At 52.0% G+C, this 27519-nt stretch overlaps 1 protein-coding gene across 1 annotated transcript in view; it reads right to left on the reverse strand.

The window, feature by feature from the left end:
* Positions 1 to 16987: 16987 nt before the first annotated feature.
* Positions 16988 to 27519, reverse strand: part of FAM189A2 (family with sequence similarity 189 member A2) — a 62367-nt gene continuing 51835 nt past the window's right edge. The window contains exons 7-11 of the mRNA XM_044265934.1: positions 25492 to 25621; positions 25261 to 25339; positions 22694 to 22846; positions 20194 to 20486; positions 16988 to 17268 (exon numbers count right to left, since the gene is read on the reverse strand). Coding sequence (XP_044121869.1) covers positions 17065 to 17268; positions 20194 to 20486; positions 22694 to 22846; positions 25261 to 25339; positions 25492 to 25621 — 859 coding nt within the window. The 3' untranslated portion in view covers positions 16988 to 17064. The remainder of the gene's footprint in view (positions 17269 to 20193; positions 20487 to 22693; positions 22847 to 25260; positions 25340 to 25491; positions 25622 to 27519) is intronic.

Below are 27519 nucleotides of genomic sequence, written 5' to 3' on the forward strand. Positions count from 1 at the left end.
GCCACCTGCGAAGCCTCTGAGAGCCGAGCTAACCGCCGGCTGCCCATCCCTTCTGCCGGGCTGGAGGCGGAGGGCAGCCCTGCGCGAGGCAGGACACACAGCCGCACGGCCGCCGGCGCAGCCCTCCCCGGAGCCCACTGCACGTTCCGCTCCTGCCGGTCTCGCCAGCCGCCTCACCGCATCACGGCTCTCCTTCCCCGCCACTACACAGTCTGATGGGCAACGGACACATTTTTCTCGGCTTTCTAGTCACGGTGGCTTATAGTCAGAAGAGTCACAGACAAGGACTTGTCACAGACAAGTCACACACAAAGTACAGCTCCGTATTAGACGAATCGTCATCTCGCTGTGCAATCCTGGCCAAGTTCACTAACCAACCTAAGCAACTATTTCTTCAGCGGTCAACTAGGCACAGCTTGTCCCCCTTAAGAGGAGAGAGTCTGCCCTTGAGTCATCTCACGTGTACAACAGAGGCACTCGTGATGTGCTGGGTACAGAACCGGGCCTGGAGGGGGTGTGTTAGGGAACTCTTCTCAGAGGAGGGCATGTCTCTGTGGGGTTTTGAAGGTGCTGTAGGAGTTTTCTGGGTGCCATGGCTGGGGGGAACGTTCCACGTGGAGGCATAGGAACCTGGAAGAATGTGATGAGGGGATCCCACCGCACTTGGTGCTCCAGAAGCGCGGGGTGGGAGCTTTCTACCAGGTCGACTTAGCTACCCTGGGACTTCGTTCTTCCAGAATTCACTTTCGGTAGGGTTCCAAATTAGGGTTGTTCACACGAGAAGTCTGAGTGACCTTTGGATGGTAGGCACAAAGATCGGCCAAAATGCCCTGAAGTTCAGCTCAAAGCTGGGAGCTGGTGCAGCTCCCGCGGCACCTGGGCCATCAGTGCCCACTGTGGGCTCGGGAAGAGAGCATCCAGCGGCCCCTCCAGTGGCTTCTAGGACCCGGACCAGGCATGTCCAGCTGGCTTCTCAAGTCACCATGTCCCTGAGATGGGAGGTGGCGGGTGACAGACCCAGTACCACTCTGAGCCCAGTTTCCTGTCTCTTGCCCACAGCCTCAGGCACACCCACTTTTCCTTCCAACAGCCAGCCCTGCCAACCCAGAAGCACAGCCCACACTGGACTTCCTCCCCGGCTCCCACAGCCGCATCGGGTCTAATCCCTACAGTAAACATCAAACATCATTCAGAGCGACCAAACCCAAACAGACAGAGAAGGAAACGGGAGTGGAGAGGCTCCATCTGGGGCTGATCACAGGATGTTCTAGAAAACCTGCGCAACTGCTTCAACTTTGTTCCCTTCCAGCTCCTTCCAGCTGAGAATACACAGCCCCTGGGGGTTGCCCCCACTCCTGGACTTTGTAAGACAGAGTTTGTAAATGTGAGAACCTTTCCAGTTCCGCGATGAGACGGCTCTCATGGAGAGCTGCAGTGCAGGAGAAACTGTTCCAGCCCTGGGGTCCATGAAGGGCATGGCTGGGAACTGCCCCCTCCCCATCCCTGGCCACACCTGGGTCCTCACGGCGACCAGCCACAGCATCCCATTTGGCTGTCAGGAAAGTAAGGGTCAGAGTAAGGGTCAGAGACTCAGGAAACTCAGCCCGGGGACACACGGCTGCAGAAGAGTAGAGGGTGTCCCCCACCCCGGGGGTTAGAGGTGGAACCTCCACAGCCCCAGCCACATCACAAGACAAAACCAGAAGGAAAGTAGGAGGCCCTTGTCTGTGAGGACAACAGAGCGACTGCACCCCTATTCCCCGAACTCACTCGTCTTGTCTCCAGACTGGCTGGAGATCCTCGCTTGCCAGGAACAGGGAAGGATAAGGAAGTTTTGGTCTCGTGGCCTCCAAGGGCCCTAACGACCTCCAGATGCCCCAGGGCTGCAGAGGACACCATGCAGCTGACTTTCCCCCTGGGGACCCTCACACTGCCCCCCCCGACACTCTAGGGGGGGCAGGTGGCCCCTGGGTTTGGGGTGCCTCTGGCCATGTGTGCTGCAGCCGGCTTGCCGTCACTCTCGAGAACCCACTGTGCAATTCTCAGAATTTTGTTATCAGCCCTTATTAAAATGGATGAGAGCTCATTGGAAAACAAAGGCAATAAATAATCAAAACTCAATCACGAATTCCTTATTGCATTTCACCATAAATCCATGCTCTTCTGCTTCCCCATCACCGGTACGACGGAAACACCAGCTGCTGCGCTGGGGCCCCTCCCTTCCTAACAGAAGCCAGTGACATCACACCGAGAGCTTGCCACTGGCCGTGGTGGGTTAGCACTTACACGCCGGACGGAAGCAAACTCTTGACCTATCCCTTTTGCCAACTGTCGACAGTTAAGAAAGTGGAAGAGAAAATGCTCTTATAAATTAAACTGGAAAGTTTCATGTCTGTGGCCACCAAGCAGCGACTCGCACGGAAACAGAAGAAAAACCAACCATTTGCCAATTTGGCCAAGAAGTCCCTCGCATCTTCGATGGACAGGGACATTCTGACACACGCCCCGGTCGTTTCGCTTTGCCTTAACATAAACATAAACAGCATAAACAACCATCAACATAAACAAAAGCATCAGCTAACATTCACATCAGACCTACCCTCGTAGGTCCGTGGTGTGAGTGCTGTGTTTGCGGACTCGGGCAGTAACCAGGCATGGATCTGTGGTCTGGTTTGTAACACTACTCTTGGTGCTAGAACGGTAGAACTGGTGAGGATGGAGTTTTCGAGAAATACTGAGTCCCACCACAGTTACAGGGCTACGGCGTTACGTTCAAGACTGTTGATGTCAAATTATTTATCTGTACGCCGTGTGCTACACATCGTCTTCGCGAGTGATTTATAATGCATTGGGGGGGGTGTATTCTTCCCCACGGAGGGGGCTGTTAACCCCTTCCCAGCACTCCCGCTCTAGGCCAAGCTCTTCAGTCTGCTTGGGCTGCCCCAAGCTGACTTGGGAAGAGCTGGTCTGCAAATGTTTATTTAACAACTGAGTACTGTTCTCATGGCCCGTTTGAGAGCGCGTAGCTCAACATGTCCCCGAGTCTCCTTAGGCGTTTGTCGCGACACCAGGAGGCTCTGGTGAGAGGAGGATGCATGCTGGGTAACATCTGAGGGTCCCCCCGGTGGGGTGGACTGCGGGGGCGGGGGCGGCGGGGGCTCAGAGCAGGCTTCCGCCCAGCTCCCGGCTCCCCAAAGTCTGCATCTGCGGGACTGACGTGGTTCACCGTCACCAGCTCAACCAACCTTCCTACCCATCTCCCCCTCACGTCTTCCCTGGAAATCCTCCCGTACTCCATTTCTCCCAGTAACTTCACTGACAAACACACACTCCCCCACAGCCAGGCCCCCCAAGCGTCCTCATGAGACTTCCGTCCCTTGAGCCCCTCTAAGCACGGTCTCCCGTCTCTGCACACACCAGTCCCACAAAGCCGGCGGCACCTCCATTTGGGAATAAAGACACTGACCTGCATGTGGTAGGCAGCTTGTCCCGGAACCAGAAGAGGCGATTCCCCCTCCACGCCGGCTGGCGGGAGCACGCAGTCAGCGGGGGGGCCTGCACGTACCCAAGTCCCTGGGCCCCCAAGCAGGATGCTTGACACAGAGGTCACCCCCAGGGAGCCCCGGGGCGGGGGGGGGGCGGCCACCTGGAAGGGGCCATGGAGAGTGCCGTCCGCCGACGGGCTGTCCATACAGGGGGGCTAGCATTGCCCTACGGGGTCCATGCAGTCCAGACAGGAGAAAATCCGTTTCCAATTTCCTTTTATGCTATTTCTTTCACTTTTCACCGAAGGAGAGCCCGGGGGCTGGCACAGTCCACTCTGCCGGTGCTGCTCGCTGCCCTACAGACTCCCTTAGCGCCGGCCTTGGACTTGGGGACGCGCTTGCGGGGGCGCGGGGCAGAGACTGCGGGTGCGGGGCCGGGGAGAGCCGCCACCCGGCCCCGGGGGTGCCCAGCCACGGCCCGCGCTCTGCAGGGCGGTGCGGCCGGAGACCGTTTGCCAGCGTTGGGCTCGGGGGCCCTTCCCACGCGGATCCCACCTGCGCCGAGGCATTTGCTAAGGTACTTAACGTCCTGATTGCGCTGCTGCGGCCTCACCTGAGCCACGGGGCCGCTGAGCGAGCTCACCTGCGAGGCCGAGGCCGCTGCGGAGAGCGAGCGGGAGCCGGGGCCGGGCTTGCCACGGGCTCCCGGCCGCGGAGCGTGCGGTGCGTGTCCGCCTGCTGACCGCGGAGAGGCTCGGTCACGGACCACCCAGTCCGGTGACCCCGGGGAGGACTCCAACAGCCCCGCCTGAAGGGGGCCCCGGTGTGCCCGCGGGGCGCCCGCTCTGCCGTCCTGCCCGCCCCGCCCGCCCATGCCTGGCGCCGCAGTGACCGTCCTCACCACCTGCAGAGCAACTGGCTGACTCAGCTCCGGATCCTGCTCCTGCAGGGAGACGGCGTCTGGGGACCGGGATGGCGCAGGTTCACCCCCCCATAGACTGCTCGGGGCCTACGTTACCCAAACTTGCCTCCGGGAAAACAGCAGCTAGTGCGTTGGTGTTGGCTGGGCTTCTGCATGGTGCGTGAGGTGGAGGGCGCGGGCTAAGCCCTTCCCACCGACCGCTTGGCTCAAGTGATTTTCATAAAAATCAGGTTCGGTGGGGCCTGGAGGTGGGAGAGGGTCTCCACCGACTCCACTCCGAGTTCCGGAACCTTCCATCCTGCGCAGTAGCCCTCACTGGCCAGGGTTCCAGGGGTCCCCGCCAATCTGGCCGGGAGGTGGTGAGTTTCCTGGGCTGGGACTCCACAGCTTTGGACACCAGGTGAGCCCCAAGCACAGTTCCCCCTGGGGGAGCTCCCCCCGGGGGCAGCTTCTCAGGGGATGGTGGATCCCGGTGCCCAGAGCCCCTCAGCAGGAATGGCCAACGCCCGCCGCTCCGCAACTGGAATGAGACCTGCCAGCACTATGAGGGTCAGGGCCACACGCTGGAACGAGCAAACTCTGGAGGGCACTCTCCCGCATCCTCGGAGGGCTGAGCACCGGGGACCCCATCCAACCCCCCCTTTACTCAGAGTCCATGCTTCTAGGACCCACTGCCACCCCCTTCTCTGAGCCACAGAGACAGTGACATTGCTCCTGAAAAACAAAGAAACCAGCCAACAGATAAATCACGTGGAAATGGAATTCTTAATAATGGACCCTTAACTTTAAAGATTTTATTGATTTATGTATTTGTCAGAGAGAGCGAGCACAAGCAGGCAGAGGCAGCAAGAGAAGCAGGCTCCCCGCTGAGCAAGGAGCCTGATGTGGGACTCGATCCCAGGGCGCTGGGATCATGACCCGGGCTGAAGGCAGTGGCTTAACTGACTGAGCCACCCAGGCGTCCCTGGACCCTTAACTTTAAATGAACAGAGAGAATCTACAGTTGCAAGAAGTCTGGCCATCTAATGCCTTTTACTGAACAATGGCAAATCTGATGATCTTTAGAGTAAATGGAACATTTGGTTTATTCAGATTATGGTGATTCAGTCAGCAAGCATTAGCTTAGTATTGACTGTGCCCAGAGCTGGGGAGACCTCAGTGAACAAAAGAAAACCTCTGCCCTCCTGCAATTTGTCTTCTAATGGAAGAGAAAAAAACAAAAAATATATAAATAAATAAAATATAAATATATATTTTATTTTTTGTGTTTTTTATATATTATTTATTTATTTATATATTAAATAAAATATATAGTTGCCTGAAGCTATGATGTTGCTAGAGATAAATACTAAGCAAAGGAAGGGTGGGAGCGCCAGGGGATTGAGGTTTTGGAGAGGGTGGTCAGAAAAGGCCTCCCTGAGAGGAGAACAGGTGAATGGGCAAAACAGAGATTTCAGAAAACATTCCAGGCAAGGAGATGGCAGGTGCAAAGGCCCTGGGACGCGTTCCGAAACAGTGAGGCAGCCAGAGCAGAGAGTGGGAGGAAGGGAAAGAATAAGACCACCAAGTTAGAAATAATCCTAGGGTTGGTATTTGGGGCCTGTAAGGGACTCAAAGGGTTCTGGCTTTTATTCTGAGCCAGATGGAAGCCATTGGAGAGTTTTGAGCAGAGAAAGAAATTGATCCGAATTACATTTTTTTTAAAGACTTTATTTATTTATTTGACAGACAGAGATCACAAGTAAGCAGAGAGGCAGGCAGAGAGAGAGAGAGAGGAAAGCAGGCTCCCTGCAGAGCAGGGAGCCCGATGCGGGGCTCGATCCCAGGACCCTGAGATCATGACCCGAGCCAAAGGCAGAGGCTTAACCCACTGAGCCACCAGGCACCCCCGAATTACATTTTAATCAGATTGCTCTGGCTCCTGCCAAGGAGAAAAGACAGAGGAAGCGATACTTATCGTGGACTCTTGCCTCTCCCCGTCTCCCATATCCAGTTAGCCCAAAAGTTCTGCCGGCCCTGCCTCCGAAGTACTTACTCCTCCAAGTCAGGTTCTTCAGGTCCCCCTTCTCGGTTGTGCTAGGCGAGCCCCGATTTAAAATCAATGTGTAATCTTTATAGATAAGCAATTATTCTGACTACAAAAGTAATCCATTTTTCTGTGAACATTTTCAAAAATTTAAGAAGGTAGAAAAAGGAAAATGTCAGACACACAAATCTCAGCTCCTAGAGAGAAGTGTGAACATTTTGCTACGTTTCTGCTCAGCCAGTGCCTTACGTGCTCTGCTCTATTTCCTAGATCTGTTGGGTTTTTTTTACTTCACATTATATTGGAAACTTCTCCCCCATGTCATTAAGAATTTCTTTGAGAACATTTTTCTCTCGCTACACATTATTCTATCACATACACCATTAAAGAATTCTAACACAAGAAAACATAATGAGTCCGCTTGCTGGATATTTGATTTCTTTCCATTTTTTTCTCGCTGTTTCTCCATTGTACCACGATCATTATGGTTATTCTTAAATCCTCCTCTGCTAGTGTTCGAAATAACATCCCAACGGGAGTCTGTATTTCCAGCTTTTTCCATTCCAACCCATGCCAGATGGGGTCTGCGGGCTCTTTCCAGGGCTCCCATCAAAGCCGATCACCTCATCCTGGAATTCCAGGGTCTCTGCACGCCTGCTTATAACTCTCATCCCGCCTCTGCTCCGGCAACTCCTCCCTGCTTCTGGAACTGACTTCCTCCAAGCACAGCTTCTGTCTCCAGGGAGATGTCGTCCTTTGCCTGTAACACCGACCACCCCATTCCTGCCTGTGGAAGTCCCCTGCCGTCCTCGGGACCCCCGCCCCGTGTGACAGGCTCCCTGCCCTGTGACACCTCCAGCACTTTCTACAACATGGAGCCCAGAATGCCCTAATGTGTCTTTTCCCTGCATCTCTGCCCCGCTGCTCTGGAAGTGCCATATGAGGGCGGGCACTGTGTCGGTCCTGCTCACCTCCATACCCATATGCCAGTACAGGGCCTGGCACGTGGCTTACAGCACATGGTGCATTCACAGAATGGTCAGCCATTGACTCAAAACTTGCAAATGCAGCAGGAACCTCAGTGCATTAGGTCAGTGACGTCACCATCTACATATAAACGATTGCAACAGAAGCCAATCTGCCTCTGACCGTGTGTCACAACTTCTACTGCGTCCTCTCTAGAACGAGCCACCCCCATCACCATAGACATGGATAATTGCAGCAGCCTCCTGTCCCCTGTGTTCTCTCTTCTCTCTTCCTCCCCCTCTGCCCAGCAGCCAGACTGAAGCCCGAAGCATGGCAAAATCAGATTAATCCCCACTCAAGTCCTTTTAAATGGGTCCCAGTCCACAGGGACTAAAACCAGGAATATCGGCCGCCTCTCTGATTTCCTTTGCCAGTGATTATTCCCATGCTTTCTCCGTCCCGACCAGAACATTTCACAAACACACGCCAAGGTCACTCCTGCCCCAGGGCCTTTGCCCTTGCTGTGCCCTCTCCCAGTGGCCATGTGGCTCATCTCCTCTCAGTCAGGTCTCTCTGCTGAAATGTCACCTCAGCAAAGAGGACTTCTCTGAGCTTGTCTCTGAGACAATACAGCAGGGTCTAATCCCTTCGCTCTGTCTGGGACAGCGACACATGTCACCTCCTATCCTTTCATTGCGCTTTATTTCTCTCCATAGTCCTTATTACCATCGGCGTTATTTTAGTCATTTCTTTATTGATTATCTGGCTTCTCACACTCAAATAAAAGCTCCGTGAGCACAAGGACGTCATGTCTTTTGTTCACTGCTCCGTCCTCAGCTCCCGGAACTGCACCCAACATCTAGTCGTCGCTTAATAAATATTTGCTGAGTGAGTGCGTGACTGGAGGCCTGAACGAAGGTGACCTCTTCTCTCTACCCCTCAGGACGAGGGCTCAGATCTCCAGGAAGAGCAAGGAGTGGATTCTGGAGGATGACCTCAGTCCAGGCCGAACCCCGGTGACAAGTCCCGTGGCAGGGAGAAATTCTGAAGTCTCCCCATACACACGATGGCACTGTGGTGGTTTTAAAAATACGTCCACACATTTTTGGATACACCTCCCTTTAAAAGGTGCAGCTTAATTCCGCTCCGGAGAGTGCGGGCTGGACTTATGGACTTGCTTCTAACAAGCAGAAGTGGTGGAATGTCACTTCCAAGGTCAGACAGAAGAAGCCTATGGCTTCCCTCTGAGGGGTCTCCCCAGTTTTTCTCTGTCTCTCAGAGCACACAGTCTGGGGCAAGCTGGATGCCATGTCCTGAGCATCCTAGGGGACAGGTCTACACAGTAAGGAACTGAAGTCTCTAGGCAATGGCCAGCAAAGAACGGAAGCCTGCTCACAGCCATGTGAGTGCGTCTGGAAGCAGACCCTGCCATCCCAGTTGAGTCTTTGGACGGCAGCAGCCTCACGACTGACCCGAAGCCAGAGCCATCCAGCCAAGCTGCTCCCAGATTCCTGACTCTCGGCGCCTGTGAGGTCATACATGTTTATTGTTTGGGGATCCTTTGTTACACAGCAGTACCTGACTGATGCAGTCAGCGGGCTCTGTCTGACTCCCTGCAGTAAACACCCTGCAACACCAGCACGTGCCCTTCCAGGTTCTTCCTGTCATACAAGTTCCGGGTGCCAACAATATGGTGGGGGTAGTGAAATAGAAATAGGCTGCCACATTGGACTCGGCAAGATTTAATCTCGCCACCTGTGTGATCTGCAGCAAGTACTTTAACATGACAGAAATTCCTCTTAATCATTTATAAAATGGTAATAATAAAGCAATCAGGCGTGAGGTAACGATTGCGGAGATAAATTCTGTGACACACTAAGCAGCACAAGCTATGCAGATCGTCAGAGTTCTTTCTCTTTCCCATTCTTTTCTCTCGCTACTCATGTGTCAAGGACTTCGCTGATGACTAATTCATCTCAAAATGCCAACCACAAATATCATGTTTAAATCCCAAGACTTATTTTTATTTTCCTTCTTTCTTTATTTAATCTATTTAATTTTAGAGTGGAAGGTGGGGGGAGGGGCAGAGAGAGAGAAAAGAGGAAGAGGAAGAGAGAGAGAATCTTAAGCAGCCTCTATGCCCAGTGTAGAACCCAATGTGGGGCTCAGTCTCACAATCCTGGGATCATGACTTGAGCCCAAATCAAGAGCCAGAGACTGAGTTACCCAGGTGCCCCTCAAGCCTTACTTTTAAACAGAGGTGGATTTACTGTGAAACTAGTAAAATTCAAGCACCTTGGCCCCTCATTTACATGGACCCCTTTTAAGGCCTCCTACCTAGTTTTATATTCATAATTTTGTATTCTTTTTCCTCAAGAAGGGTCCCTAATCACAAGGAAAACATATCATACTCTGTGGAATGCAAGTAGTAAATAAGAAAAATCATTGCACTAAATACATTTGCCAATAAAAATAAAATAGTAAAATGAATTCAATTCCCAGCTTGAAACACTTTAAAAAGAACAAGGTAAACCAAAAGAAAGCACAAAAATAAAAGCAGAAATCAATGAAAGAATAGAGAAACAGGAAATTGACAAATGAAATCCTGTTTTTTAAAAAAGTCAACAAACTAATCATTTGCTAACTTTGTTAACATAAATAGGAGAGAACACAAATATAAAAAATAAAGGATATCAAGGAAGAAATGACCATTGGAACAGAAGAAAAGTGTACAGTTATAGGAGATGACTTCACAAGATGACTTTGCAAGTAGGGCTGGCTGGGTGGCTCAGTCGGGTAAGCATCTACCTTCGGCTCAGGTCATGATCCCAGAGTCCTGGGATGGAGCCCCACATTGGGCTCCCTGCTCAGCGGGAAGCCTGCTTCTCCCTCTTTTCCCCACTTACGTTCTCTCTTCTTATCTCTGTCACTATCTCTCTCTCTTTCAAATAAATAAATAAAAGCTTTTTTAAAAAGTGACTTCTTTGCAAACAAATCTGAAAAACTATGTGAAGTGGATGATTCCCCAGGAAAATTAAAATTTCCCAAAGTGACCAATTAGAGTTAGAAAATTTAAATAGACCAATTCCACTGAAGAAATGGAAAAATTTAGTAAGGAACTAGCCTGCACAAAAGCTCCAGACATTCCACAGGAAAGTCTACCACACCTTCAAAGACCAGATAATCAAATGCTCTTAAAATATTCCACAGCACTGAAAAAGAACGGAAATTTTTATGAAGCAAACATAACACTGATAGCTAAAGCAGAAGCAGTAAAGAGAAATATATAGACCAGTATCATTCATAAATATCCCTGTAAAATTTCTAAATAAAATATCAGCAACAGTGAATGTAACATCACATTAAGGAAATAATACATCATCAGTAAGTGGGATTTGTTCAAGAATACAGTGCTGGTTCACTACTACAAATCCATTAAAACCACAGTCCACATTAATAAATCTCGGGCCAAAAAATCTTGATTATCTCCATAAATGCTGAGAAAAAATTCAATACCTCTTCACAGAAAGACATAAAAAGAAGAGAACACTCAAGAACTTAGAGACTGTGGTATACCTTCTTAACATGATGGAATATATATAATTTCATCCCAAAGCTAGTATCTTACTTAATGGGAAAGCATCAGATGTATTTCCTCTAAGGTCAGGAAAGAGCAAGGATGTCCACTAATCTCCACTACCCTTTGACACTGTGCTAGAGATATCAGCCAATGCAATTAGATAAGAGAAACCAAGTTCAGCCATAAGAACTAGGGAATTATGATGCTTATTGTGAAGATCACCTCAACTAAGTTAATTCGACAGCTCTGGAAGGACTCCCAATAAATGTTGGTCATTATTACCATTTTTAACTGATACACTGGTGTTAATGTTACAGTTGCTTAAGAGTTCCTGTGGCTTGTCTCCTTTACCTTCTCAGAGTTCCAGGCTGTGGCCATCCAGGGAAGAATAAGCTGTGTTGACAGAAGGCAGAAGACATAGGTCAATTCTTTTGACATCTGCGGGTTGTGTCATCTTCAGCAAGTGAATTAATCTCTCTGGATGTTGGGCTCCTCGTCCATAAAACGAAGAGGCAAGCCTCTGCCCTTGACACCTCTGATATTGTGGTTTACGATTTATTGTCAAAACCCCACTTACCTCCACCAAGCAGATACAGAAGCAGTGGGAGAAACAGCTCCTACCAAAAGCAAAAATAATTCCAGCAACTCTCCTTGCTTGGATCCTTTGCTGCCTGATATGTGTCCCCACTCCACCATGAAATGCTCCCCATTGGATCCTTTCGAATTCATGCTCAGTATCTAAAGACACTGGAAAGTCTCCATACACCTGGGACCTACGGCCACTTTTCAAGAGAGGAACTAGGATTCATTCAGAAGTTTGGCCCTAGCTCCTTTGTTAGGGCAAAACACAAAAGATCCTGCCAGCTATTGGAATGAAAAGAAGATTCCTGCCAAGACAGGGACATGCCTGAGGCCAAGGGCACCGTGTGGCAGGAGGTTCTCACTCCGAAGAGAAGGTATTCATCCGATTCTGACAAAGACGCTCTCTTTGACCAAACCTGAATTGGTTCCTCCGAGTCCTCTTTCTGACCAGGCTCCAACCTTGAGCTCTGTCCTTGGCCCGCTCAGGCTGGTTTTAACAGGAATCCTACTGAGTCGTTGAACAAAAATCCACCCCCCACCCCCACGCTTGGTATCTGGTCACCCTGGCCTGCCTCCAGGAAGTTCCTCCTGAGTTGGTCTAGCAAGTATCCCCCAGCCCTAATGCCTCCTCTTGTCATCTTCCATCCACTGACCACCGCCTGCCCTTCTGCTCGTAATCAGAGTTGAGCCTCATCTCTCTCCCCCACTGCAGAACACCACTGCAGCTCCTCGGTAATAAAATCTTCCTTACCAGCCTTATCAGGTGTCAAGAATAATTTTTCTTTAACGATTTCCCAAGCAACCTCCTGCCGCCGCCTGCCCAGGTCTACAGAGCCTCACCCTGAGGCACCCCTGCCGGGACCTGTTTCATAATTGAGGAGGAAGGATCCCTTTAAACATCCTGATAATTCAGGCCCAGGACCTTTGATCTTCCAAGCTGACCCAAAGAGGGTCCAGCACCTCCTGCCTCCCTGGGGCCAGGGAAGCAGCTCAGCAGCAGCCAAGAGAAATGTGGCCTTGCATTTATTATTCTTATACCTTTTTGGCTTGGCCCCTCTCCCCGCTCAGCGGACTTTGTCCCCGACCCCCGGCCTGCTGCCCGTACTCTGTAACTCAGTCAGCACCTGCTGAATGAGGGCGAGGAGGAAGGCTCCTGCAGCCAGAGAGAAATGGAAGAAACGTGGTGCTCTTTAGCCCCAGACTTGGCTTCCACGGCAGCCGCTCCAGGGAGGAAAACCACATAAACAAAGATGCGCTGGTCCAGGCCCCTCCCGCACCGCTCTGCTTATTTCTCCTCTGCGCCCTTCTGCTGGGCCGAGACGGGGTAGGGGAGAGCGCCCCTCTGTTCTGGTTCCCCAGCTGCTGGGTACAGACCAGTCACCTGTCTCCTCTGCCAGTTCTCCCTCACCCTGAAGCACCTGCCAAAGCACTCTCCCCTCTCCGGCATCCTCAGAGACACGCGGGAGCAGAGGGAAGGGCGTCTGCCTGTCTTCCCCCTCCCAGGCTGCTTCGGCAACCCCAGGACCCAGCACACAGAGCAGACTGGGGGCTGAAACGACACTGGGAAGCTGGGGCTAGAACCAGGAACCCCGACACACACCGCACACCCAGACGGAGGATGTTCTCTGCTCCCGGTCCCTGACAGAGCGGCTCTGGTGTGGGAAGCCGTAGGAGGAGCCTCTGTACTTGCTGTTCAAATGTGGACCTCAAACGGCTCTAAAAATAAATCCTATTTAAGGTGAGGAGGGTTTGCATTTTGTATGTCTTTTATTACTATTATTTCATTTTCCTGGTACATCAGTGCGATGGACGGAATGTCTGTGTCCCTCAAAATCTGTACACTGAAGCGCGAAGCCCCAGCACCAGGCTGTTCGGAGGCAGAGACTTGGGCAGGGGACGGGGTTTAGGGGAGGTCATGAGGGAGGGGGCCCCCATGATGGGATTAGTGTCCCTCGAAGCGGAGGAGGAGACCAGCGCTCCCTCTCTCCCCGCTCCCTGAGACCCAGCAAGAAGGACCACCTGCACGCCAGGAAGGCAGACGTTCTCCCGAGACGCCGAGTCTGCCGGCACCTTGATCTTGGACTTCCCAGCCTTCAGAACCAGGAGAGATAAAGTTTCTGTTGCTTGATTCGTCTTGTTAGAACTGTCCTAGCCGACACAATTTTTAGTCAGTTTATTCTAATTTCCAAAAGCTTTTGGTCAATGATGGACTCGGGGTGGGGGGGGGGGGACCACAGTCCTTCATCCCAGAGAGTGTGAGCAGCTCTGACCTGCACCAATAGCCCCATGCAGGAGCCCCGACGTGCTGGCCGCCCGCGGCCGCTCTGCCCTCAGCCCTGAGCCCGAGCCCCAGCTTCGTCAGCTGCCAAGTGAGGGTGCGGAGCGCAGTCTCGCTGCCCCGCAAATGTCCGCTTCTTTTGGTAAATATGGGCAGCCTCGCACACCCCTCTCCCAGAGCTCGCCACTGGGGAGGGCGTCCCAAAGCAAGCAGGGCTTGAAGGAATTCTGCCAGCCAGAGACACACTCACGGGCACGTCCGCCCAAAACAGTCCAGACGCTTGGGACGTCCCACTCGGGCCTCAGAGACTTAGACACACAGCTTGTGTGAAAGGGTCCCAGTGACAACATTAGGAAGGCGCAGCCCGTGTCCTGACCCCATAACCGTGGTATGAGTTGGGGCCGGATTCTCGCTCCTCACGGGTGCAAAGGCAATGGTGACTCTACGAGGCCTCTCTGCCCAGCTCGAGAGATCTGGACCTTCGTTAGCGAAACCTTGTTTCAAAAGCTACTCATGCTAATTAATCAAACTTCTGATGTAATTCTGGTAACTGCATTTGGGATGCTTCGTCACCGCCTCTGGACTGCGGATCCTTAAGGGACTCCGAATGCCAGCGGACTGCCCTCCCGGTGTATAGTCAGGTACGGACGCCCGTGGTCATCGCACTGTAATGCTGAGGTTTGTCTAAGTATACCACATGCGGACACAGGAGCAGGGACATGAATTGTAGAACCTCGAATTCCCTCCCAGGGCAAATACATATAAAACATTGTATTCTAATTACATTGCAATTATATATATTTTTACTGTAATATTCCTTTAAGTCCGAGAAGCAAGACAAAAGTCAGTTTTCTGACTTCCCCAATACCTTCAGATCTCGCAAATACATGGGACAGACCCTGGGGAGCCAGATCAACTCTTCAAAGCAGAGACAGGTCCCCACTGCCTCCTGCCAGGTATCAAGCGATGCCTGCAGTTTCACGCACCCCTTTCCTGGTCTGGTTGTTGCTGTTAAATTCCCTTTCCTCAGAATGGCCCAGACCATCCCTGTGACTGTTTCTCCAAGGCTAGAAGCAGACGCCATCAGCCTGTGGGGCGCTCACCTACCTTCCCGAGCCTTCACGGTAAGGCCCGCGATGGCGGTTGGAGGCAGGGGTGCAGACTTCAGGAGAGGAGATGGAGGGATGCATCTAAAAACAGTGCCGTCCCGGTATGGGACAAAGCATAAACCTGGAGAGGTGAGAAAGGCCTGGCCTTCTCTCCCAGCCTCGCCTGGAGACACAGGCTCGGGGCAGCCACACAGCCCGCTGGAGAGCACCCGGACCAGGTTCCGTGGGCCGCGTATGGCAATCAGAGAGCCTGTGAGAGGTGGTGCTTGTAACACACTGGAGACCCCAGCAAAGGGGTCCAAGCCCGAGAGGGCAGCTCTAGTGCTGACAGCTAGGGCTTCTAGAGGAATCAAGAGGTGGCTCACTGGCAAAGAATTCAGGGTCTGGGGGTGGGCGGATAGAAGGGAGAAACTGCCCTGGGAAGCCGCATCCCCCTCCTCCACGAACACAGGGACCCCAGCACAGCAGGGGCCTCTCCCCCTACACACAGCTCTCCCTGGCTACCAGGTCTGCCTCCCCAGCCACTGCGGCTCCCCTCCCCCCAGAGCACCTCCACACACGCTTCCCCTCTTGGTTACTCAGTCCCCAGACCCCTCTGCAATGCCGCCCCCGGCCTGGCCCGCTGGCTTGCAGCAGCCCACCTGGGCCCCCGTGAGCCGCGCTCCAAGCCTTACCCAGCACTCTGTCAGAGACACAGAAACACCAAACCGTGGCTGCCTGAAGGTTCTGGAGACGGGCTGCTGGCGTGTGCCTGGCTTCTGCACCACTGAACTTCGGAGCGACCTGGGGCAAGGTCCTGAACCTCATCTTCCTCATCTGTAAAATGGGGACAGTAAGAGGCCCACCTCTGAGGCCGCTGGGTGGTGGACGGAGAGTGTGGGAAGCCGCTCACAGTAGCTAGAGCACAGGCCCTCCCAGCGAGGCCGGCAGCCCCTCAGCTCACCGCCTCCCACCCCAACCACAGCTAGTCTCCAGCAGCTGTCTTGAAACGTAAACTAAAGCGGTTACCCCCTGTGAAAAACTCTTCTGGGGCACCTTACTGTTAGCAAAAAATCCAGCCTGAAGCTCTCCCTACCTCTCCCTTCGCTCTCAAGTCCCACTGTCCTCTAGTGTTCCTGCATTGGCTGTTCCCTCCCCCTGGAACACCCTTCCCTGACCCTCAGAAGTCCAGCCCAGCTCAAACCTCACCTCCTCAAAGAAGCCGTTTGTAACTGTCCTCTTCCTTCTCGGCACCACTCCCCAGTCTGTAATCCCGGCTAGAAAGCAGCTCTGGGAAGCTGCTTGGCCAAGTGCCGCCAGCTGAAGGGGAAGGTGCCTTGTTGCTTAAACTGGTTCGGGGAACTGCGGGGACCTGAGAGGCTGTCCACCGCTGCCCCGAGTGCTCGGAAGGAAAGGCCTGGCCACCTACGCCCATACAAATGTTGTACGCGGAGCCCAGAGGTCCAAAGTACATGTTTTTATTCTCGGTTGGGCCTTCACCATCTCGAGTTTTGCAAGCACGAATACATGGAATCAGCAAGAACCTCTCCCTAAATGTCTTTCCTTACCATTTGTCACTGAGCGAGGTCCCCATTTTTCCTAAGAGACTGATGTGGGGACAACCTAAAACGAAGCTTGACACGTGCAGAACACCAGGGTTAACTGTCCTGCTTCTGTGCCCGTGACCCCTTGGCCCAGCAGTGGAAGGCTGTGGGAGCCAGCAGCCCTGTCTTTGGGGGATGGGGGGTGCTCGGGGAGCGTGGGGAGGGAGGTGGGCAAAGAATCGTCAGCCCAGTTTCGGCCCACGTGACCTGGCAGACCCTGTAGGGAGGCTGCCTCCGGGGCCTCCAGATCAGGCCTCTGAAAGCCAAATGGGCCTGGAAGAACCCGTTTGTCCACCCCTGAATGTCCTCAGTCAGCAGAGCGAGGAGCTGGACAGTGGGAACACATGTCCTCCGGGGGGGCCTGGCCCCCTTCTGCGGAACGCCCAGAGGTCAACGCCCCTTCCAGCAGGCGCTCCAAGGTCAGGGGGATCATTCCACCACCTTCCAGTCCATCTGCCGTCCTGCCCCTCCCCGGCCAACGCCAGGGTGGAGGGGGGTGGGAGGCGCTGCGGGGACGGGGGGACCCCACAGTTTCACAGGACGGTCTCCCGGATGACGCCGATGAGGCTGTGGGGCCGCTCGGCCTCTGCTCGCTGGAGCCTCCTCTCGGCTCGGGGCCTCCCCGCCGGGACGCAGGTGCTCAGGTCCCCGCAGCTCCGCAGGTGCAGGAAGCCAGGCCGTCTCGGCGGGGGCGGCGCGTGGGCCCCGGACGTGCTGGGCTGCAGCGGGGCCATTATCTGGGGGACAGTAAGAGGGTGGGGGAGGCGTTAGGCCGCACCCGAGGTGCTCCCCCCGCCCGCCTCCTCGCCCAGCCACGCCCTGCCTAGCGTCACTGCTTTGGGAAAGAAATAGGGAGTTTTCCCAAAGTGGAACACGCTAGAAATTCCAGAGGTAATTTCCACAGATGGCCTCTTTCCTAACGTTCCTAAAATGTTTCCCAAATTTTCTATTGTTTCAGCTGCCGACCTGCCTCACGTCACTCCCCTGATTCGCCCGTGGCAGGTTCTTGCTTTATCTGTCACAGTCTTCTCGCCATTTTTACCCAGTTTCCCTGGGGTCCGAGACAGGGGTTCTCGCCAGGGCCTGCCCGCTTCTCCAGGGGAGGAGACGGGGCTGGTACCACGGATTCCCGCCTCCCCCGCAGCAACTGTGACAGGCAGGGCTGGAACCTCTGTATTTCTAACAAGAACCCAGGTGCTCCCAACGTTCTAGAAAGGTTGATAACCACCTGTCTGGCATTCTGGCCAGCTAATGAGTTTATAAAATGTCACCCCAAACCGGTGATGCCGCCAACTCATCTGCTAACCCTTCGATAACAGAACGTAATAAACAATATAAAACTGTGGCCAGTTTATTTGTTAAAAAAAAAAATGCTTAAGAATGGTTCTAAGCTAGATCTATTTTACAATGTAGCATACATGTAACTTGAAATATATAATATTATCACTTACTTTGTAAAATGGCTAACATATGGGAAACCTCTCGTCCAGCTGGGACTGAGGAAGTATGTACAATTTCCAGAATTTGCACAGTCATGCTATAGGACCTATAATATGGTTAGCACCTTGAGAAAAATCCCAGGCGTTTCGTGGCCACCTAACATCACAGAAAAACCACTAGGCTGAAGTTCTGTTTAGCTTGTACCTTTCTGAGATTTTGAAGTCCTCGGGAGGTTAATCTCTCCAAAAGATGGGACATTAAATTTTGCTGACACACTGTCCCTATATGTGTCTTCAAAGCCCTGTCCTTGTTTCCTGGTCAAAAATAAAATTCCAGCATTCATAGATGTCCATCGCTGTGACATGTAAGTTAGGGCAAGAGGTTTTGGTAGGGATAAACATCCAGATGGATCTAAAACCCGTTCCAGTCCTACTAGGAAAAGTGAACATGTACAAAGCTGGGTAGAGTGGGGAATAAAAGCTCTCCTTCTGCTTGTCTCTCCCTCCTTCTGTCTGGGGCTGGTGTGGCACCAAGAAGCCTCACCGCTGGTGCTCCTGGGAAGTCACAGCTGATGGGCCAGGGTCCATTGCAACAATCCCAGCACCTGAAATTCTAACCAGACTCGGCACAAAGACCCAGCAAACCTCTGTAGTGAGAGCGTGTGGTGAGTTGTAAGTACTCATTCATTTTCCCCAAAGTTACTTTCCAGGGCAGACGGAGCAGAAGATGCAGACTGACGGCTCGGCAGACGCTCTGACTCTCACCTCACTAGAGCTTGGCAGCCGTGGACAAGGGCCTCCAAATACTTGCTCTGTGCGTCTGGCTGACAGGGCCAGGCAGAGGGGAGGAGACAGGGAATGGCTTCTGGCACAGACCAGGGTTAGGAGGAGGTACATGTCTCCCCTACACGGATACCAACCATGGCGTGACCCAAGACCACTGGCATCATGACCGCTGTTTGAAAGCGGAAAACAAGAGGGTCTGAGGTTCATGTACGTCTTCGTGCGAGTAACCAGACTGCTCTCCCGGGTCCCCTGAGGGGCTGGGAGAGAAACTGGCTTCTGGCTTCTGTCAGCAGACGCCAGCAGGTCGGAAGGGAAACAGAAAGAAAAGTGAGAAGGAACTTGCTCGATCTGCCTTAACTCGCCTCGGACCCCGCAGCCCAGTGTATGGGTTCCTGCACCCAGACACGGCCAGGAAACACTTTTGAGCCGCTGTGCTCTGAGGTCACAACAGCCACCCCACAGTCAAGGGGCAATGAAGCAAACGGCTTGATCCCAGGATGCTGGGATTATGACCCGAGCTGAAATCAAGAGTCGGTCGCTTCACTGACTGAGCCACCCAGGCGCCCCCGGGAACGGTTTCTTAAAGAGGTGGGAAATTATAGCTGTGACCCATCCCCAGTTCTCCTCAGAAGGAAATCCCATTCAGACCACCTGGTCCGACACTACACTTTAAAAATGAGAAAACTGGGGCACCTCTGTTAGGCATCTGCCTTCAGGTCAGGTCACGATCTCAGGGTCCTGGGATCAAGCCCAGGGGCTCCCTGCTCAGCAGGGAGTCTGCTTCTCCCTCTCCCTCTGCCCTTCCCTCTGCTTGTGCTCTCTCACTCACTCACTCTCTCTCTTCCTAATCAATAAATAAAATCTTTTAAAAAATAAATAAATATAAATGAGAAAACTGACGACCAAAAGGATTATGTTATATGCCTGGTTTTATCTTTCCCCTGAGTGACTTCAGGTAAAGGAATTGTGCTTTTTCATCTATAATCTATGGAGAAAAGATAATTTATTCCTTTAAGTCCTATCGATCTAGGTGTCTTGCCATCATTTCATGGGGATCTGAAAATTCATGTCTGTCCATCATTGCCAGACAGGACACCCTGTCAAGCGAAACCCCACTTGGCAAACGGAGTACTGATGGGGCCCTACGCGGCCCAGACCCCTTTTGTTCCCGAGCGACACTGCTTTCTTATCCCAGGCCTGTTCCACATTCCAGGAAATTGGTTTCTCTCTCTGGGCCTGGAAGCTTCTGGAAAAGTCATCAGGCCTGAAAAGAAATGCTCCGGGTTCCTCTCTCTCCTTCCCCAGCCCTCCTTCCCCTAATTTCCTTGATACCCTGACCTTGAACTTAGGGCGCCCTGGACAGGAAATCGGAGAAGCTGTTGCAGCAGCTATGGAAACAAGCTCTCGGACTCCGGCGAAGGTCAGTAATAACACTACCTGCTCCAGGAAGCTGGCGCTCGTGATGGCCTCCTCCATGTGCTCCTCGTCGGACTTGAGGACGGATTTAATGTTCTCCACCAGCTCGTGGATGTCTGGGGTCATACTGCAGGACGACTGCTCCAGGAACCTCGCCACCAGCAGCTTGGTGTCCATGTAGGACTTGTAATCTATCAGGGACCGGGGCCGGCATCGCGCAGCTCTGCACCGCAGACCTCGCCTCAAGGTCACCGCGGCCAGGTCCGGTCTGCCCTCGGTCTGCGTCGCGGCTTCGCAGCTGAGCACGGGGGCAGCTGTGGGCGGAGACAAACAATACGCGCCCGTCGGCCTCACCCCTGTGAGCTCGCGCCCGACTCGAGGCAGCACGGGCCACAGCACGGGCCACTCAACTCGGCGTGGAAAGCATGTTGCAAACACCAGCGACCATGCACAACTTGCTTTTCATCTTGCAGAAAGAAAAGGGGAAAAACAAAAAAAAACAAAAAAAAATGACATAAGCTCATTCCCTGAAGGTCCAACAGGATGCGTCCCCAGAACATTTCACGGTGCCACAGAGAACACAATCACCACGGGAGTGACAGATGACGGGGGAGGGCATCCAGAATGGAGCAACCGTGCCGGGGGGTGATGACCGATGTGGGGGGGGGGAGGACGAGCAGAGGAAAGACGGGCAAAACCTGATGAGAAGAGGTTCCAAGGGAAGAGGAGGCAGGAGCCTCTTGGAGAGGCTGAGGAGAGACGAGACTGTGAGAAGCGAGTGTTCCGCTCCCTCTGACTATACCTTTGTCCTAAACATCCTCGGGGCGTGGTGCCGACTTATCCACGCTTACGCCGGGGCTGGGAGGCAGCTCTAGGGCTGACTATTCACAGAAAGAAAAATCTAGGTACGGGGAAATCAACCCGTCATTCCAGAAGTCAGCAGCGGCCTCGGAAATTCACCGCCAGGGGCTCTAATGTCCACAACGACCTACATCAGGAGGTTTAAGGACCAGCAGAACGTGGACTGTGCCATCGGGTGGGGCAAAGGGGAAGGCAGGCCCAGTCTCCGCATGTTCATAAGCCAGCCAGCGGCCTTCAGTGTACAGAACCCTGGAGGTTTCGGTCCGGGAAGACCTGACAGGCGGGAGTTTGCTATTCAAGGAAGAGAGGAAGTGGGGGTGGGAGACTAGGTAGAGGAAGAGGAGCACTTCTTTTCCTCTGGAGAAACAGAGGCGCTCTAAACCGGGGTTAGCGGCCATCCTCCAGCCTGCCACGTGCATGTCCCAGAGAGCTGGAGTTTTCCAGGAACACTCCCTGTGGCCACTCCTGTGTGAGGACAGTCAGGGACTATACTCCGTCATGGGAAGGCAATCCGGTCCTTCTACAGCGGAGGACTCCGGCAGGTAAACACGTGTCTCCTTCTCCCTGCAGCACCCCGGATCTGGAAGAACCGCACTAAGCTGTGCAGAGAGCCAAGCTCCTGTTGAAGCAGGCAGGTGGCCCACTGGAGCCCTCAGCTTGCCAGGTCGGGTAGAGACCTGCCGTGAAACGGGCCTGGGGAGCTGAGGGGCCGGGTTGCCGGCCTGTGGGTGTGCAGAGGTGCTCAGTCCCAGACGGCGGGACTCCTCCCGCTCAGAAGCCAGGAGGAGTGTTCTCTCGGGCTCCCCGCACGGTCAGTCCAGAGCTGCAGCGAACAACACAGGCGGTCAGAGGGACAAAACCAAGACTGCAAGGGTGCGACATGCGGCCCCAGAGAGAGCAAAGAGAGCGTGCAAAGTCGTATTTGCACAGAGCAGGGCAGAGGCACTTGTTAGAGGAGGTCACCGGAAGAAGCCTGTGCTGGCGGGATTCAAGGTTTTCATTTTCTCCCTTTCTTTCCTTTCCTTTCCTTTTACAGTTTTCTGCAATGAAGAGCTATTTGGAGATGTTCAGGTATCCACACACTCAGAGAAAGCACTCAGGGTTATTTTAAGTCTTTAAGATTTTTTAAATTTAAAATTATTCAAATGACATCTATAACAGACTCCACATAGAAAGGGAGAGAATGCGAGTGTGACTTTCACTCTAGCTAAACTTCTTAAAACAGGTCAGATTTAAATAACTCAACAACCTATACACAGTTAAAAAAAAAAAAAAAGATAACTTAGGTCATAAGAGAGGGGGTAAAAAAAAAAATACACGCCTTTAACTTTTTCCTTGAGAACACTTATTTCCATAGGACCACGAGCACCCAGAAATCAGAACATTTGCCTTTTCTTCATGTTGTACCTAGAACACTACCGTGTGCAACTAAATGCTTTTGATGACAATGAAAAGAAAAAACTCCAGCAGCCTTAAACAATGTGACTGGTGAATATTCCTAATGTGCATGGAGAATATCTTATTTTCCCAGGACCTCTTAACCTCTCTAGAGACATCTCACAAGCTGCAGGGCAGTGGGCGGCCAGAGCCGCCCACTTTCGATGGGCACTTTGGGGCCAACACGCACGGCGCCGAGCAAGGAGCTTGGGGAGGGACATACCTCTCTCCGTGGAATGATGGAGCACAGGGTCGCTCCTCGATCTCGTCCTCAGGGCTGGGAAGACTGTCCGGCTTCTCGTGGGAGGCAGCTGGTTTGCATCGGGAGTTGAGATGGATGTGCTTTCTTCTCCAGGTGTGTTAGGAATGTCCTCACCTGATTTTTTTTTTTTTTTAAAGAAGAGAAACATAAATTTTTTCACCATTTGCTGCCTTCACAAGGTTGGGCAGGAAGCCCCTGTGAGCCCGAACATTCAGGGGCAAGGGGACATAGTTAACCACATTTGCTTGGGCTGTTGGCCAGGTGAGTTTTTATTTCCCAGCACTGTGGGAAATGCTGCCTCTCCAAACCACCCCTCCACACCTAAAACAAACCAACAAAAAATTGTAAGTCCACGAGTAAAGTCAAGAAGCCCTGCCAAAATGTCAGGTGTTTTGTGGATTTTTTTTTTTTTCTTTTTGCTGCAAAGGGCTTAGGATCTTCTCCAGCGAACCCTCCTGGTGTGGTGCCAGAAAGCTCCTCGCCACTTTCCAGTTTCTGGCAATGCAAGGTGAGCCTGGGCGGGGTGGGAGGAACACCTGCCCAGGTCAGGGGACTTCCAGGACTGCACACCATGAAGGCAGGCTGTGAAGGCGTCTGCACAGCCCAGGGTGCAGGCCAGGATGTGAAAGGCATGGCGGCCAAGGCAAAGAGCCTGTGGCCACCGTGTGGATGGGGAGAACCACTCAAGAAATAGATGACTTCTGCTTAGGACAAGCCCATCAGAGCCTTGGGGAGCCTGAGTGTGGTCTGGACAACTTTCTTAAGAAATGGGAGAATCACAACCGTCCTGAGGGAAGAGAGCACTGCTGCCTCTGTCTAAGACGGAAGGTGAACAGAAGAGAAACTCATTCCAAACAGTGCTGCTGAAAAATCACCCCCACTGAAACCAGCTAGAGAGAGTCGATCCATTATTTTTCACCCCTGCCATTTCGTCCTGGTGCACAGTTCTCTGGGCCATTTAAAAACCTCTCCAAAGACAGAGAGTTGCAATCATGCTCCCTTCAATGACAAGGATAGCTGTAAACTGACTCTTGTCTTTTGAGGCAGGACGGAAAATCAGCATTCACTAGGCATGAAGGCGGCATGACCCAGACCTGAGGTTATAAATGACAGCACAGTCTCACAGCAAATCATCCTGCCATAGACAAAACTCATTTTTCCTTTTAGAAGAGCCCTTCTTATTTTAACAGGAGAAAGAAATTTTAGGTGGGAAAACACGGGAATGCCAAATTAAACTCTCTAATCCATTTCACAGGTCCCTGAGACAAGTCTGGGGACTCGTCGAAGATTCTGAGCCTATCTTTATTTCTTTCACGCAGTATCTCCTACTCGCCAATTGTTGACAGTATTTTTAAAACTGAAAAGAAGGATGCAATTTTTTTTTAAGATCTTAAAAATTTACTTATTTGAGAGAGCGTGAGTGGGGGAGGGGCAGACGGAGAGAGATGAGCAGACTCCCCACTCGGCAAGGAGCCCGATTTGGGGCTGGATCCGAGGACGCCGAGATCATGACCTGAGCTGAAGGCAGACACTTAACCCACTGAGCCATCCAGGCACCCAAAGAAGGATGCAATTTGAACCAGTGGCTTCAAGATATCTGACCTCCAACAAAATATATAGGTCATTATTATTTTTTTTTTCAGTGAGTGTGATTATATTTAAATTATTCCTTAGTAAGACTGATGAAAACACATAAAGGGGAAAAAACCCTCAAGGCCTTAGGGTTTTACTATTAGCAAATTACCTCAGGGCAGGTGCTGTTTTAGGCAAGTTCAAGACTCTAAATTTTTGCTTTCTCTTGTCTCCTAGGAATTTCTTCTCATTTCCTGTGATACTTATTGTATATTCTACAGAATAGTTGATGACTTGTTATAGGAGGTTTTTTTTAAATTTTTTCACCAGTTTATTTATTTTCGTACTTTTAAACAATTATTAACATAGAATGTATTATTTGTTTCAGGGGTACAGGTCTGTGATTCACCGGTCTTCCACAACACGCAGCACTCACCATAGCACATGCCCCCCCAGTGTCCATCCCGCAGACACCTCATCCCTCCCACCTTCCTCCACTCCAGCAACCCTCAGTGTGTTTCCTGAGATTAAGACTCTCCTATGGTTTGTCTCCCTCTGTGGTTTCATCCTGATTCATTTTCTCCCCTCTTCCCCTGTGATCCTCTGTCCTGTTTCTCAAATTCCACATAAAATATATTGGTCATTGGGGCGCCTGGGTGGCTCAGTGGGTTAAAGCCTCTGCCTTCGGCTCAGGTCATGATCTCAGGGCCCTGGGATCGAGCCCCGCATCGGGCTCTCTGCTCAACAGGGAGCCTGTTTCTCCACCCCCACCCCCCACCCCCCGCTGCCAACATGCCTCTCTGCCTACTGGTGATCTGTCTGTCAAATAAATAAATAAAATTTATATATATATATATATATAAATGACCTATATATCTATAGATATATAGGTCATTGTTTCATGATGTGTCACTCGACGGAATCCCGCGTTTGGGCAGGAATGGTGTATTTATTACCTTGAGTCAGTGGCATGCAGATCGGTTCCAAGGGGCTCGTTGCACCTTCCGATCCTCCTGGCACGTGGAATGAAGACCCCTACATCACAGTAGAAAAGAGCTATCTGTGGGTATTCAGCTCATCTCCCACCTGGACTCCGCTGGACTTAAAACCACATTCAGGACCCGTGTCCCAGGGTTCTCCACGCGCCGGGCTGCGCTTCCCACCAGCGGTCAGCACGTGGACCGTACCTGCTCCTGGTCCGTCTGGCTCACCACAGCTTCGTACGGAGGCGGGGGGTCCAGGGGACAGAACACTTCCACACCTTTGATTCGTGCTCCGTAGATATGGGGGAGGGGGATGACATCAGGACCGACCATCCTAGGGAAAGCATCTTGGCATCAGGAAGCAGGTCTACAGACCGCGGGTCTGACGGTGCTTGCTTCTGTGTGATGACAGCCTTTGCCTCGGGACGGCTCTCGGCGGACCGAGCAGAAGACCCCTGACCCCTCACCCCTGCATGACCGTCTCCTGGCCCAGAATCGGGGGGAATAATCTCAGCTGAGGGAGGGCCCAGAGTTTCTTAGGCAAGTGACGACGTATAAAATGCAATGCCATCGTTGCTTTTAAAGCCACTAGCCAGAAAGCAAGAAATAATCCACAGACAAAGCAGATGGAAGGTGGCTGGGGGAAGGGGAACGGGGGGTGACTGCTGAGTGGGTACGGGTCTCTCTGGAGGGGATGAACATGCTGCGGAGGCAGATGGGGGCAGGGTTACATAATACCGTGATTGTACCAGATGCCACTTAATGGTAGACTTCCAAATGGTTCCACTCATGCTATGTGAACTTCACCTCGATGGAAGGAAAAACAAAACTAGGGACTCAGGGCAACATGATTATTTCTTACATTAGAACATGACAAGATTTCTTGCCTGGGTTTACCTAAGGCCTGGATTTACCTGGGTCTGATTCATGGTAGAAACTCCCTATTGGTTAATAAATATTTGAAGGGCTGAATTACTTTTTCTCCAGGAAAGCGAACAACATCACAGCTCAGAGACAAAGAGGATGAAGGAGAGTGACCCTTCCTAAATCTAGTCAGTCAAGCAAACATTGGTTGAGCACTGGCTCCAAGCCAGGCACGGGGGCTTTTGTCCTGTGAGTGAGAGGCCCTCCATAGCAAATAACTAAATAAACCTCAAGATATTCTGCCTGTGTTCCTAGAAAGCTAAACACACACACACACACACACACACACACCCCACACAGCCTAGATAATAAAGAGCCTCAATTATGAAACAGCGATTTAAAATACACAGAAACTTGTTGCTTTTGGCCACACTTCCAGTTATAAAATAAGTCAGTCCCAGGGGATGTAAGAGACAGCACGGTGACCACAGTTAATAATATCGTATTCCCTGCTTGAAAGTTGCTAAGATAGTAAACCCTCAAAGTTTTGGTCACAAGAAAAACAATCCCGCAACGATGTGCGGGGACAGATGCTCACTAGACTGATGGGGGCCATCGCTCCACAATATGCACTAATATGGAATCATTATGCTGTACCCCTGAAGCTAGTAGAATGTTCTAGGTCAGTTTTATATCCCATTTTTAAAAGGTACAAGGAAAACCAGAAAACCTGTGCTCAGGCCATGGAGCATTGGAAAATGAAAAGAAGGGGTAATAGCAGAAGTTTCGTGCCTGTTCTGGAATGATGAAAATGGTCACGAGCTGAAGGAGACGGGCGAAACGGCCCGGGCCCGCTGCACATTCAGAAAGGCGCTCTGTCAAGCTGTGGTTGGTTCGCTCTATCCCTGTGCCCATTTATAAAAATGCAACTGGTGGAGGAAAACCAGTTGAAAAAGATGTGATGTTCTTTTTTCCTTGCAATAAAACTCAGTGAGCCCTAGGGACTTCTTCCGTCCTCTCCAGAGGGCCAGGCTTCCGTCCTGAATTAGCAGGACGCCATGAGCCATCTTTCCAGCGCTCACAAACCCCCTGGCTTCCCCCTTGAGCCAGTTCCCCACCTTTCCCCTCTGCTGTGTCCTCCCCAGGAACACCCCCAGCTGTGCCTGCTGCTCTGTTAGCTCTGGTGGTCTTTGATATTCCCCACCCAATGGCTGTGTTCTCAGAGAAGAGAGGGTTTGCTTGGGACCAGGAGGTCAGAGGAACAGACTTCCGTTTTAGATCTTAAATGACCATGGAATCCCTTTAAGAAGCAGGGAAAGGGGACACATTTTCTTTAAATCGACCACAATGAACGGCTTCTTATGGTGG

This window comes from Neovison vison, chromosome 9 (assembly GCF_020171115.1).
Source record: "Neovison vison isolate M4711 chromosome 9, ASM_NN_V1, whole genome shotgun sequence".
Lineage (NCBI taxonomy): Eukaryota > Metazoa > Chordata > Mammalia > Carnivora > Mustelidae > Neogale > Neogale vison.